Source organism: Juglans microcarpa x Juglans regia, chromosome 6S (assembly GCF_004785595.1).
Source record: "Juglans microcarpa x Juglans regia isolate MS1-56 chromosome 6S, Jm3101_v1.0, whole genome shotgun sequence".
Classification (NCBI taxonomy): Eukaryota; Viridiplantae; Streptophyta; class Magnoliopsida; order Fagales; family Juglandaceae; genus Juglans; species Juglans microcarpa x Juglans regia.
This window is the reverse complement of record NC_054605.1, coordinates 11,462,947-11,478,047: the sequence shown is the minus strand read 5'-3', so window position 1 is coordinate 11,478,047 and position 15,101 is coordinate 11,462,947. Positions and strand designations below refer to the sequence as shown.

General features: G+C 36.6%; 1 protein-coding gene across 1 annotated transcript; it reads left to right on the top strand.

Annotated features, from left to right (window-relative positions):
• Positions 1–278: 278 nt before the first annotated feature.
• On the top strand, positions 279–8,995 carry LOC121237285 (copper methylamine oxidase-like). The gene is made up of 12 exons (XM_041133966.1): positions 279–758; positions 1,897–2,006; positions 2,114–2,419; positions 3,709–3,821; positions 3,920–4,250; positions 4,364–4,579; positions 4,678–4,914; positions 5,273–5,458; positions 6,205–6,345; positions 7,239–7,507; positions 7,883–7,964; positions 8,558–8,995. Exons 1-12 carry the CDS (start codon positions 467–469, stop codon positions 8,690–8,692), a joined length of 2,418 nt encoding a protein of 805 aa, XP_040989900.1. The 5' UTR covers positions 279–466; the 3' UTR covers positions 8,693–8,995.
• The last annotated feature ends 6,106 nt before the right edge of the window (positions 8,996–15,101 follow it).

The window sequence follows — 15,101 nt, the reverse complement described above, 5'->3', positions numbered from 1 at the left end:
AGTCCTTATAAGAAAATAAGAGCCATCTTTAAACGGCCTTATCAAATTTTCATTTTCATAAATGTAATTTCCTTTTTCGTAGAGGCAGCAGATCGGCCTATCAACCGACACCACCGCACTTATCTTATTGGGCCCCACCCCCACCACTTTTTTTTGGCCCCACCTTCTCTCTCTTCTCTTTCTTCTCTCTCTCTCTCATCTCTGTTCCTCATTCTCTCTCATAAATTCTTTGGCTATATAAACTCGTTATTGGTCATAATCGGGCCTTGTTAATTCTCCTTCTTGGACTTTTTTTTTTTTTTTTCTCGGAGGTTGAGAGAGAGAGAGAGAGAGAGAGAGAGGGGAGAGGTGGTGGGGGAGGACTGAGAGAGGGAAGGGCAGTGATATTAAGCTCAGAGTGCTGTATGTCAGAGGATTGCATTGAGACCTCTTGCGGTGGATTTGGAGAGCTCGTTAATCCCTTGCAATGGCCTCAGCTTCGCAAAAAGCGACGCTTTCTACTTCTTTCTTTCTTAGCGGCTGTTCCGCTTCGTCTTCGCTGTCTTCTTCTTCCTCCTCCATTTCCCGGGAGCACACTGCGTCGGCACCGGCGGCAGCGGCTCCGGTCTCCGCATCAGCTTCCGCCAATGCCGCGGTAGATTGGCGCGTCGCCTCCACCGATCGTCGAGACGATCAGCTCGGCAAGAAGGTTGCCATGGCGTCCATGATCCGCGCCGTCGATTCGCTTCCAGAACCTTCCGCCAATGCCTCTTCCAAAGGTTCTCTCTCTCCCCCTCTCTCGCCCTCTCTCTCTCTCTCTATATACGCATACACTTAATATTTCCTTTTTCTTCTAATTTTTTTGTTAGGAATGGATGATCTTGTATGTTATGTATTGTCTTCTTCGTGTGTGTTGTTTATTGATGCTTGTGAGATTCTTCAAATATTTTCCTGGTTTTAAATGACAGTACTTCATTTTTAAGGTATTTGGCCTTCGTATTTATTTTTGTCTTTCATCAGTTCTGTATAAATAAATATAGTGAAAGAAAGAGAGAGAGAGAGAGAGAGAGAGAGAGAGAGAGAAATTGTTTAAGATAAATTGACGTGGTGTTTCCTGAGCTTATTCTAGTGTTCAAGTTAACGAACATATGCATTTCAGTTAGAGTTCATTATTTATACTTTTCAGCCCTAAACTATGACGCATTTTCACTTTGCATCCTAGACTAACAGACGATATAGATAGCCCATTCGTCCATATCTGACAATAAGAACGAAAAATAAGCAACTCAGCACAATCTAAATCTTAACGGAGGGTGCTATTTGACCAGTGGTGGTAGTGTTTCAGCTTCGCAATTTGGGTTGCAAAGTAAAAAAAGTGCTAGTCTAGGAGTGAGATTTTTTTTAATCTTATGATAGTAATCATGTCTTCTAAACAATTAAAAAAGAATACATTTTTGTCTAAATTTTTTTTTTCCTTGGGTTGGGGGGGGGGGGGGGGGGGTTCCAGATTTTCACATCTATAGACATTTTATTATTCTCCCTCTCTCATAGTTTAAATCTTGATGCTTCAATTGAATTTACAGCTTCATTTCTCTCCCGATTGATAACAGTTGGCTTTAGTTTCTGAATTTCTAAAAGAAATTTTACAGGCTACCTGCTTGTTTGTTGATTGCTTCTAGCAGCTCTTTAAAATCTTTGCAAAGAGTTTCTATATGGAATTATAATGCTCCTAATTATTTTCCGAACTAGAAGTATGTCAAATGTGACTCTGATAAGTGATGCATCCTTGTCTGTTTCTTCTGGATGTTCTTGAATTGTGCACTGCTTGGCTGCTTTCATTTGTTTTATGATCACAAAAGTGGCAGATATTATCTTCTCCAATATGTTGGTCGCTTATATGTTATGCGGGTTGTGCAGGGATCCCAACCATGCTGAGGGCTCAAACAAGTCATCCTTTGGATCCTTTATCGGCCACTGAGATCTCTGTGGCAGTTGCTACTGTCAGGGCTGCTGGAGCCACACCTGAGGTGTTAATCACTCTACTGATTGTTCCTTAGAAAGATATGTTTGTTTATACAAGAATATTTTCTTTATTCTTTTGAAGTATTAAACTAATCAATATTGCCCATTTCAGGTCAGAGATAGCATGCGTTTCATAGAAGTGGTTCTGTTTGAACCAAATAAAAATGTGGTTGCTCTGGCAGATGCATATTTCTTCCCACCTTTCCTACCATCTTTAGTTCCAAAAACCAAAGGTGGGCCCGTAATCCCTACCAAGCTCCCTCCAAGGCGAGCTAGACTTATTGTCTATAACAAAAAATCAAATGAGACAAGTGTATGGATTGTCGAGTTATCAGAAGTACATGCTGTAACCCGTGGTGGGCATCACAGGGGAAAAGTAATTTCATCACAAGTTGTTCCAGATGTTCAGCCTCCAATGGTGTGGTCTTTTTTTCCTACCATGTTTGATCTTCTACTATGCAGCTGCATCTTTTGTTCATGAAGGCTAAGATAATAATGTATAGTAAGAGTTTTGAAGTTCGGGTTACTTACAATTTACTGAAATTTCCATGGAACAGACATAGAAAAAGCATTGCTACTGTTGGTTTTTTGCTCTCCTCTGGTCGTTACAACTTTGGATACTGTTTTAGTCAAGATAAATGTGAAATGACTATGTTGCTAGTCTTCTGCATATCATTTTGCTGTTGCATGCTTCAGTTGAGAGGCGAGTAATTAGGAGGGTTTTTCCCCTCTAGGGGCACTGTGGTAACAATGATTTGGTTTGGTTGTTACTTCATGGGTAGTAGGTAATACATTTATGCTCGTTCTAACCCAACTTGTTTGACTAGTGGGCTGAAAGCTTTCAATCCAAAACTAACATGCTATGTTAGGGATGAGCCTTGGCCAAATTATTTTCCTCTTTTATTCATGATCTTGTGTCCCTAGATACTTGTGAGGAAGTATAATTTAGACTAGGAAATAGCATTCACTTCACTCTCTTTTGTATTGTAATGAGGTGAGATGGCACTCCGCCCTGAAAGGGAGTGAGGTTTTAAAGGTCTTTTGTCAATTTGATTTGTTATAACTCTTTTTATATCCCACTCAGTCGAAAATGCTCCATCTGGATTCTTTCTTTTTGAATCTGTTGCAAAGGTCAAGCTCTCTCAAATCGCTTGGGCTGGTCGCTTCTTTAAGCCCTTGCCAAGTGGTTCCTTTGTGGATTGGATCCATATAAACATTTCACGATGATAATTGCGTAGAATGTGTCACCTCTCTGAGTTCAGATGTGAACTGATTAGGGTGCTGATGTTAATTTAGGGACTGAGCATATTTGATTGTATATTGTGCTACAATGAACCAGGGATGTGCATAAGAGCAAGAAAATCCAAACTGATTTATTATGAATAATAGCATGAAAGCTTTCCCCTAGTAAAAGTTTGAATCTTATCTTTTTGATTTGCAGTAAAATAACATCCTGTTCTTTGTATATTATCATGCCTGGCCTAGCCTACTACAAAAGTGTTTTTTTGTCAGGGTGAACCTATGTGCAGGAATTGTATTTTCAAAGATTTACTCTTTCTCAATTCTAACCAATAAATCCACATAAAAGGATAAAAGAAATCCAATTTGTTGTGTTTTGTTTCACATTGTTGTCTAATCTGCTGCACTTGTTTCAAGGCTGCTCTAAAACATTCTCAATGTAATGTTATTTTTATCAATAATATCCAGGATGCTGTGGAATATGCTGAATGTGAAGCTGTTGTGAAGGACTTCCCCCCATTTAGAGAGGCAATGAAGAGGAGGGGTATTGAAGACATGGATCTTGTGATGGTTGATCCATGGTAATTTAATTTTAAAAGCCAGTGGCTTCTGCAGATTTTCTGTGTAAATAAGAGGCATGTTCCATTGTTGACTTTGCTTTTGCCTGTGCTGTATGCAGGTGTGTTGGTTATCACAGTGAAGCCGATGCTCCCAGCCGAAGACTTGCCAAACCACTTATATTCTGTAGAACTGAGAGTGACTGCCCCATGGAAAATGGATATGCACGCCCAGTTGAGGGCATCTACGTACTTGTTGATATGCAAAACATGGTGGTGATTGAGTTTGAAGACCGTAAATTTGTGCCCCTTCCTCCAGCTGATCCACTGAGGAATTATACTGCTGGTGAAAGCAGAGGTGGTGTTGATCGAAGTGATGTAAAGCCTTTACAAATTATCCAACCTGAAGGTCCAAGCTTTCGTGTTAATGGCTACTTTGTAGAATGGCAGAAGGCAGGTGCTGTTTTTCCAGATTATGATATATAATTTATGTTGGAAAATATAACTTTTGTTGTTCTAAGATCAGAAACTCATGTAAAGTTTGTATGTTTTGTTGTCATTGGCAGTGGAACTTCCGCATTGGTTTCACTCCTAGAGAGGGCTTGGTTATATATTCTGTTGCATACGTTGATGGTAGTCGAGGTCGAAGGCCGGTGGCCCACAGGTTGAGTTTTGTGGAGATGGTTGTTCCTTATGGAGATCCCAATGATCCGCATTACAGGAAAAATGCCTTTGATGCAGGGGAAGATGGCCTTGGAAAAAATGCACACTCTCTTAAGAAGGTTTAGAGTTTTTACTTATTACATATTTATTTTCTGTGAAATTTTACTATTTCCTCTAGTGTAACTTGATTGGTATGAAACAATACTATGATTCACAGGGATGTGATTGTTTGGGATATATCAAATACTTTGATGCCCACTTTACCAACTTCACCGGAGGTGTTGAAACGATTGAAAATTGTGTATGTTTGCATGAAGAGGACCATGGAATTCTATGGAAGCATCAAGATTGGAGAACAGGCTTAGCAGAAGTTCGAAGGTCTAGACGGCTATCGGTGTCTTTTATATGTACTGTGGCTAATTACGAGTATGGATTCTTCTGGCACTTTTATCAGGTAAATTGAAGACCACATTGTTTGAATGCAAAAACTAGTATGCTTTAGTTTCTATAAATGCCAATTGGCCCAGTATGCCACTTTTGAACTGGAAGAAATTTTGTATGGGTGAAATTAGACCAGGATTCTAATACCTATGATACTTAATGTATTCAGAGGAGATTAACTTGCAGATGTATAATGTGAGACATGCTCAATGTTGACTTTACTTCCACTTGGACAACAATTTCAAGGTTTTCATATGCCAAATCTTCTATTGGCCTCTGTAGAAGCTACTTGCATTTGTTCATATCATTGTTTTCTTTTGCGTAAAGTGATTTTCAGGTCTCCTTAAGTTGTAAATTATATTCTTTTACAGGATGGAAAAATTGAAGCTGAAGTTAAACTTACAGGAATTCTCAGCTTAGGAGCATTGCAGTCTGGAGAATTCCGAAAGTATGGTACAATGATAGCACCAGGCTTATATGCACCGGTTCATCAGCATTTTTTTGTTGCTCGTATGGACATGGCTGTCGATTGCAAACCCGGTGAAGCTTTCAACCAGGTGCATGATTTGAACCTCATCGATGCATTTTTTCTTTGTTTGGATTGCTAACTGCATATGATGATTCTTCACAGATCAACTTAAAACAATTTAGCACATGGTAGTCATGACACATCAATTTATTACACGTTTTGATCCCGATACTGCAAATCTTTGAGAGCAAAAGCAACTAAGCATCTATATATACCTGCATTCAAGCAAGAAAAAGGCCACTGACATACTTTGGGCTTAATATGGTACAAAATAACTATTTGTTTTTCAGTATGTCTCAGGTTTACACAATTTCTGCGTTTAGCACTGAACTAAACATACATAATTTAATCCTGGGGTTATATTTTTCAATGAAGTTTCATGACACTGTCAATTATGCCCCTATGGGGACTAATGGGCCTGGGCTTTGGCATAAACTAAAATTCTTACAAAGAATGGTATTGTCTGGTGTGGGCATGGGCTTTTAGTGAAGAGTGCTATTGGTTTGTCTGTATTTCGTTCTCTTAGAATTTTTTTTTATAGGTAAAAAGAGCATTTAAAAGATGTTGAGGGTTATTTTTGCTCGTTCTCTTAGAAATAAAGCTCAGGAATCTAGTATGGGAAAACATTGGTTGTAAGCAATAGGGCTTACTCCCCACAAATCAAAATCTCTGTAATGGATTCTTACTCCTGTATGTAAGAAACTGTAGACCGAAATAAGTGCTTTTTTGTTGTTTGCTTCATGATATCAGATCTTTTGTCCCTCCATTTTGTAGGTTGTAGAGGTGAATGTCAAAGTTGAGGAACCTGGAGAGAACAATGTCCACAATAATGCATTCTATGCTGAAGAGAGACTGCTCAAATCTGAGATGGAAGCAATGCGTGATTGTGATCCTTGCACTGCTCGCCATTGGATTGTAAGACATCCCTATCCTGCTTTTAGAGCTCTTGAATTCTATGTCATTTATTGAGCAGTTTTGCATTCTCTCCTTTATACTCCGCGTAACTGGGCTATGCCTTGTTACTTTTTTTTTTAATAAAATTTTATTTTACTTGTCAAAAAGTTTATTGAGCAGTTTTGGACAATATATTTAATGCTATTTATTTGTTTTGTAGAACTTAAAAAAAGTAAATTTTTTTTTCTTGCTTTCAGAATGAATTTGTAGTCGGTAGGAATTTTAGAAACGACTTTGTCTCATCCCTGATGTATCTTTAATCTGCCTAAGCAAATTTTGTGAGCTATGTTGTACTGAAAACTGACTGGGCTTTACGATATCTAGTTTTCTTGCCTGCCCTGGCGAAGGCCCAGTCAACCAACCTAAAGCAATCGAATTCAGCTTTAGGTAATAGCTTACTGTATGTTATATATAGTCATAAAAAATTTTTAGTAAATATTTTAGGCTTGCAAATTGATTTTGGCATATAATTTCTAGATAGTAACCTATAACAGCATGACATCAGGTACAAATATCGTCATAACAAATGCTTGTAAAATATATATTTTCCCCCCGCCAGTCAGTTATAGCAATTAAATTCATATGAATGTGTGGTATCAGGTTCAAATACTGTCATAGCTAATATTTTAACATTTTATAGTCTGTCTATATGATACTGTCAAGACAAATTAACATAATGGGATGCTGGAATGTTTGGCTCTAGTTGAGCTTATCTGGGATTTTGGAATTTGTCCACACTTGACATTAGTCTGGGCTGACCTAATTTGTGCTGAAAATTGAATTATACCCTCTTACATTGCCTGGTTTAGAGCTACTTGTTTCCATTAATTGACAATCTGTATAATTTACTCCAGGTAAGGAATACAAGAACTGTCAATCGCACCGGACAGTTAACAGGCTACAAACTCGTACCCGGTTCGAACTGTTTGCCATTAGCTGGTTCAGAGGCTAAATTTTTAAGAAGAGCCACTTTCTTGAAGCATAATCTTTGGGTTACACAATATGCCCATGATCAAATGTTTCCTGGAGGAGAGTTCCCCAATCAAAATCCACGTGTTGGTGAAGGATTGGCTACATGGGTTAAGCAGAATCGATCTCTGGAAGAAACAGATATAGTTCTTTGGTTGGTCTCCTGTCTCTCTCTGTTTGTTCCTTGCAAATAACATCACATAGGCAGCGCTCTCTGTATAAATAAGCCAGAACTTCTGTAATTATTAGCGCAGTTTTCTCATGTTATATAATTTGTCCTTGTGGATTTTTTGCCTTGCACTAAATTTCCTTTGGTACATGACAAATGGCTACTTCTTGAAATTATGATCGAGAAACTTAACTAATGGGTCAGGGTGAAATCTTAATTATGATGATCGGTGTCATCTTATTTTTATTCTTCTACATTTTTTTTCATGATTTTTCTTATTGCTGTTGGTTCCGTTTCAATATCATGTCTCGATTACAATTAGTTCTACAAATTGATTAGTATTTTTTTTTTTACACGCAGGTATGTATTTGGAGTCACACACGTGCCTCGGTTGGAAGACTGGCCTGTTATGCCAGTGGAGCGCATCGGTTTTATGCTTACGGTAATCGCTGGTTAACCTTACCCTGCATCTTTTGTTGGCATTTCTCTTGAATTTGCCTAATGGGCACATTCTTGTGGCCTTTTGTTACAGTTATGAGACAGTGTAAATCAATTGGCATTTCTAGCAATGGCAGTATTGATCAGTGAATTTAGCCACGTTGCATGCACTTGAGAACACTAGTGCTTGTCAGTGCATATTGTTGTATATGCAGAACTGGCAAGCGGTGTAAATATGCTCTTTTTCGATATGGTGTCTTGTTTTCAAAAGAGTGATCTGAATCTAAGCCTGTAATAGGAGCAAGTTCTGATCGCTGTATCTACTCTTCTAATCAGAGTATACCACAGTTACAACACTTAATTCTCCAACTGCAACCCTTGTCATCTTGAAAGATCATCCTTTGCTGAATTTTTCTTGAATGGGCACCATAGCCAGTTTGTATACACCGCGATCATCGAGTTGCTTTACTCAGCATGTAAAGTTGATTTTTTTATTTTTTTTATTTTTTGTGTGTGTCAATTGACTGTCCTGCCTCCCGAATCTTCTTTAGGTGTCTGATACACAGTTACTGATTCCAACGATGTTTGTGGTTGCAGCCTCATGGGTTCTTCAACTGCTCTCCTGCAGTGGATGTTCCTCCCAGTGCCTGTGAATTGGATGCCAAAGACAATGAGGTCAAGGAGAATGAGGTAGCCAAGCCAATTCAGCCTGCATTGCTGGCAAAAATGTGAAGAGAATGTTGCTTTCCAAGTGAACTTGTCTTACGAGGTAACTGAAAGATTCCATTATGGTGCTTCCCTCCTCCCTGTCCAATCTTACCTTTTAAGCGACACAAGCTATGCACTACTTCAGTCTCTGCAAATGGAACGTTATTTTGATTGTGATTTGAATTCCTCTGCAAGTACTTCATGGTTATGGATTTGGATGTTTATAAATTTTATTAGATTGACAATTTTTCTTGTATTAAGTCCAGATTGTGTTTTGTACTGCTATCAGTATTCTTGGCATTTATATCAGGAAGATGTTCCTTTTAACTTGATTGGATAACCTTGCTTAAAACTCTTGTACTAGTTTGAAAACAGGTTGACACAAGGAACCACGGAGATGTTTCCTCTAGTTTACTTTTTTTTGTTTACTTAAAACTCTGTATGACTTTTGAGTTTTTTTCCTTCATCTAGGCAAGTTTGAGAACGTGATCTTGAGAAGGAAAAAAAGATTAAAAGGAAATGAGGGAAAGAAAACTGACAGGAGAAGGGGATGAGAAAAAAAAAAAAAAGGAAAGGAAAATGAAGAGAAACTTAGGGATTAGGGAGATTTATTTTTGACATGGTCAATTATCTGTGGCTGAAATATTACCTTTTCTGACTTTATTTGGAAGATGAGTAAGATTGTACTGCAATATATATACTCTACAAATTGGGAGGAAACAGGAAGGGGCAAGAAGTTGCAAGAAAAAAATGCAGAAAAGGCGATTCATTCGAATCCACTTGAGAGATTTTAAAGGTTTTTCTTTAGAATAGTTGTATGTTAATGTGGGACTTCTCCTTTCAATCTCGTCGTCATATGGATAGGGAGGTAGTGTTGCCTTCTCTTCTTCACTTTCATGTAATTAAACTAAATGCTCATTAAAAAAAAGTGTAATTGAACTAACTGGAACGATCAGATATAATTTTTATTATTTTTTGAGTAAATGAGAAGGGTCAGTGGTAGAATTCAAGAAAACTGTTAGAGATTGGGACGGGGAGAACAAAAAGATAGGAATGCATCCAGTGATGAAACATACATAGGTGGTCCATCTAGCGAGATTGAGCCATGTATTGTTGGCAATGCAGTGAGAGGGAACAAACTGAAGAGTAGCATGGATTCGCCACTCGACCCAAAACTTTCCACCATGGTGTCTAAGGTGGAGCAAAAGGTTTTAGGAAGAACAAATCACAAATGTTCCAAAAAATGTTATCTCCCAGTATGCTGAAAACGTTCAGGTCATGGAAACTCATGAGAATGAGCTTAGACGTGAAGGTTAGCTTTCTGCCACCTTGGATACACTGTATGTTGGCTTAGAATCTACTCCCAACCTGAATTTCCCTTTCGATAATCTTGAGGCCTTTTATGGGATGGTTAAGAGATTCTCTATGGTTAAACTCTTCACAACTTATCAATGGATATAACCCTTTCAGTATGAATAGTTTGGCGTGGATGTTCTTATTTGGACTTCTTGTTTGGGCTACTGGATTTATGTTTTCAATTTCCTAGCTTGTATATTGGCAAGAGAATTGATTGAAACTTTAGCATGGGCTCATGAATGCACATCTTTAGCTAATTTAATTCGATGAAGAGATAAACCAATGACTCTTTCCAGTGTGCACGCAAGATTGGTTGGATTAGCCAACTTTTTTGTAGGTTATATATTCACTTAGGCGGCTTTTTTGATTGCCTCTACATCAAGCAAATTTGATTAATTTTTTATTTTGTGTCATATCCTTGAGAATATCATTTCTTTCGATGGAGAAATGAGAGTCTATCGGCCTTCTTCTATTTCTACATCTAGGATCCGACTTGTATCATTGATACTACTAGGAATAACTGAACCATTATGGCAAGAAAAAGTTTAATTCATAAGAAGAAGAGGAGGCAAAAATTGGAACAAAAATATCATTTGATTGGTAGATGCCTCAAATATAAGCAATGGGTTGGGAAAAAAGAGCTGTTGAAAATACCAAAAATATTCCCCCGTCCACCTTACTTCGTTAAACCAAGCAATAAACTAGTTATGTAATTGGAGGAGAGAGGAAAGCGATTCCCAAGTCATAGCAATACCAGAGAAGAGGAGACACATTCACTGAACCAGTAAGGAATAGGCTTTCAATCAATTGGGACGTGAAAACACTCTCTAGAGGAGTTTGACAATATGTAGCTTACCTTTAATGAGGATCTATAATAATACTTTCAAACTAAGAAACAGCCTTTTTAAGTTTCTCTGCCCTTTCATGTTTATGCTCATTATTACTACTAACCCAAATCATTGCTAACTATATGAAAGAGAGATGCTGTTGTTCATCTTATAATTTTATGATTCTCAATTACATCTACGTATATGATATATGAAACTGTTTAAAATGTCAATTTGCATGATTGTTAGAAAGATACGTAACCTTGATTTTAGACCCCTCTTCTCCGATTTCCTATCGAGTAGACCCTCTCCGATCGGCCCTCTACCCTTTTTTATGTAGGGAAAAAAAAGAAAAGAAAAAAAGTAGTACATCTTTGATTTTAGTTACATTTTCCTTTGGCCCATGTGATGTGATATGAGTTCGAAAAGTAGATAATTCAATGCAGGGCCCTAAACCATAAGTGAACCTCACAATGTAGTATCCAATCATATTCATCACCGATAAGCAATTATTGTTCCAATTAGATTTTTCCACAGAATTAGGTGCATACAGAATCTAATGAGTAGTTCAGCCAATGAGTGGCAAGGACTTTTTCCTTCTGACCTCTCTGCCAAAGAATTTATTACCCTTCTAAAATCATCAAGTATTTTGGGGTCTTTGCTCTTACCTACCAGGCAGAAGACTTTCTGTTAGTTTCATTGGACGTGTGATCGTTAAGGAGAGGCGAGATGGTATGAGATAAAAAAAATTAAAAAATTAAAAAAAATATTGTTAAGATATATTTTTTTAATATTATTTTTATTTTAAAATTTAAAAAATTTGAATTATTTATTTTATTTTGTATTAAAAGTTGTAAAAATTGTAATGATTCGTTTGGTAATTAAAATCATCTCAACTCATTTCAATTCATCATTACAACTTTTGCAAATCTCAATACAAAATATAATAAACAATTCAACTTTTTCAAATCTCAAAATAATAATAATATTAAAAAATAATATTCTAACAATATTTTATCTTCTCAACTCAACTCAATTCAGTTCAACATCTAAACGCATTCTAAATGAGATAAAATGAGATATTTTTTTAAAATGAAAGAGACCTAACTTTCATTAAATACACCAGTAGGAAACCCTTCTGTAACAATCTGTGATGAGAGCTCCTATAAGTTAAATTGCTGTGATGATGTGCCTTTTTCTCATTAATCTTTGAATTTGTCATTTTAAGAAAACAAGAGTTGATTTAGACAATGTTACAGAAACGTAGTGGAAGAGTCTACTCTGTCATGTGTTGGCATTGGCAAGCCTTTGTTGAATTGTTGAAATAGCTCCAGCTTGAAACTATTGCACCACCACCCTAAAGCTTGTTTAGAAAATAAGATAAAGATGAGAAATATCTTAAGAGTAGTGAAATGATTTGATTTTTGAATTAAAATATTTTATTGGATTTTGAAAAAGAATGAGGAAAAAAATTGAATAAAAATATTATAAAGTTAAAATATTATTAAAGTTGAATTATTTTTTATGTTTTGTTTTGAAATTTGAAAAAGTTATAATGATTAGTAAGATTGTATGAAAAAATTAAAAATTAAAAATTAAAAAATATTTATATTTGAATGATATTTATGAAAAAAAATTATAAAAAGATTTGAAATAAAATAAGACGAGATGTATTCTTGTTAGAGACTAGCGTAAAAAAAAAAAAAAAAAAAAAAAAAAAAAAAAAAAAAAAAAAAAAAAAAAAAAGCAATCGTTCCTATCGATGAAGATATTCTAGGACTGATTTCTCGTAGACCCATAATTAGGAAAACCATGGTAAAATCACTCACTTGTCGGACACCATTATTTTGATCGCAAGATCAAGGGCATGCATGCGGCATTACTATAATTATGCTAGAGAGGTACAGTACTGACATTAAGTTAAAAGAGTTGAGTCGATACGTTGTGTGATCGATATAGTGATAAATAATTTAAAACAATACCTAATAATAATCGAATTATAAGACATCGACTTTTCTCTCTCAAAGTTTTCTCTCGTTTTCGTAAACCAATCGCCGCTTCTAGGATTTCCATCCGTTCGCTGGTGGAGGGGGTTTGAAGCTCTGCTTCGCCCACCTCCCTCCCTCGCGTAGCCTCAGCTTGTTTGTTTTTTCTTGATTTTTTTGTTAGTTTTTACTTTTTTGTACCAAAACTAGTCGATTTGCTACTTTCTGACGAGTAAGGTTCGATACGCGCCCATCCATCAGTCTCCCCAAACTCTGATCTTCAAGACGGTAGAAGAAATCTGTTCATTCAAGTGGCACGTAAATCTCACCCACGGTCTATGCCGTGCGTGAATTTCACGCATCGCCGCGTCTAGGGAAGCTTCCTGCCACCACTTGTGGCACCATCGGGATCATCGGCATCGAATTTTCTTGTTCCAACCTTCCACTCCTCTCTAGGTGTGGCACATGTACTCCACGTGCCGCCATAGCCAGTGGTGGCCCCTTGTCGGCGATTCGTCTGTTGCTTTCCTATGTTCTCGCTTTCCTTAACTAAGGATTGAGTGAAGGTGGATGAAGTTACTTCCAACCAGTCCAGACCAACACATTGTAGCACACAACCCTTTACTATGGCTTCTAGCTGCAGCTTTATAGTCTGTTCAATAGACTATTTAAAAACTATTACCAATCGGTCTCCTCTTATGAAAATTGGGTGAGAGTCATTTATTTGGCTCAAAAACCCTTTTTTTTTTTTTTGTAATATGTTGGTTTTGGGAAGAATATAAGGAACTTCCATCCCAAACTTTTATCTTGTAACCATTAGTTTATCTATAAATGTCTTATTTTGAGGGAAAAAAAAAAGAAAAAAGAAAAAAGAAAAAAGAAAAAAGAAAGATATGTCAACAACCAGACTTGTAAATATAATTTTTCTTAAACTAAAATGTTAAAAGATCCTCTTTTTCTATTTTAGCTACACAAATTTTTTAAAGAACCCATACATTAATTTACCCTATTCTTTCACTACATTTAAAGATTCTTTTTTAGTTGGTGTAGATCTAGCTGACATTAACATTGGTAGCAACTCTTTCGTCATTCAGCGCTGACTCACAACTAGGTTAGATGTTAAGGTACTAAATATCTTTTAAGAGAAATAAATTGTACAAGTTCTAAATAGACAAATCATATGCAAGTTTTTGTAAAAAAAGTAGACCATATCTTCCTGGCTATAAGAGAGCGACCTGCCTCTCTTTCTTTCTTTAGTAAGTACTAGAGTAGTAGATGTGCTTAGTAATAGTGTCCTAGGCATAGAGGAACCACACCAATCCATCCCAAATTTAGTAGTTAAACTCTATTGTGGTGACGATATTGTAGGGGAGGTCCTGCCGAAAAATAACTCGACATCAAATAAGTCTCACTTTTTTATAAAAGACTTATCCAAAGACTTGTTTTAGCATTACTCATTCAGAGAAATAGTGCTGAGAAAATTTGGATCTCTTTCTGTTTGGCTTCTGTTTAGTTTCAGCCGTTAGGTGAGATTAACATTCAATTCCCAACAATAGTTGGACCCAAGCATTATCCTCTAACCTTTTGTCTAGATATCTATGCCTAGGGCTTGGAATGGGAGAGGATGACCCTAAACTCTACCTCCACAGCCCCCTTCTCTTCCACTCTCTCACTAATAATGTAGAGGACAGCCAAAAAATTGGCCTTTTTGGAGGACTCAAAAAGGATGGATGGAGGAACATGGAGCCCGCAGCTGGATCATATCCTAGGAAATCAGCATCTCCTATAATGTAGGCCCGGATATTAGTCTCCAGCACTTCAAAATATCGCAATCTGAACCTATCCCAATTTTCTTATATATGTTCATTCCAATTAATGTGGTCTGTTTTGTATTGATAATGATGCACTTTTGATGGGTTTGAGGCTAAAATTTATAGGGAAAAGGAAAGGGGAAATACTAAAGTCAGTTTGGAAACAGTTTTGTTTCATTCAATCTTATTATTACAAATTTTTTAAATTTTTATACAAAATTTAATAAATAAATTAATTTTTTTAAAGATTAGCTAAATAATAATAATATTAAAAAATAATATTTTATTAAAATTTTATTTAAAACCATCCCATCTCACTGGTTAAACTGTGGTCAAGTGAAAACTCTTTACTCATTTGTATACGGGGCACAGATAATTTCTGTCTGCTCTAAACAGGTAGAAAAAGCACTACAACTGCATCTAATAATGATATTAGTAAGACAGCTTGGAAGGA

Bases quoted from the DNA above. Each gene is read 5' to 3' on its own strand.
- LOC121237285 (XM_041133966.1), top strand. From the start codon at position 467: ATGGCCTCAGCTTCGCAAAAAGCGACGCTTTCTACTTCTTTCTTTCTT. The intron at 759-1,896 runs GTTCTCTCTCTC...CGGGTTGTGCAG, and splicing joins CGCCAATGCCTCTTCCAAAG to GGATCCCAACCATGCTGAGG. The intron at 6,346-7,238 runs GTAAGACATCCC...AATTTACTCCAG, and splicing joins GCACTGCTCGCCATTGGATT to GTAAGGAATACAAGAACTGT.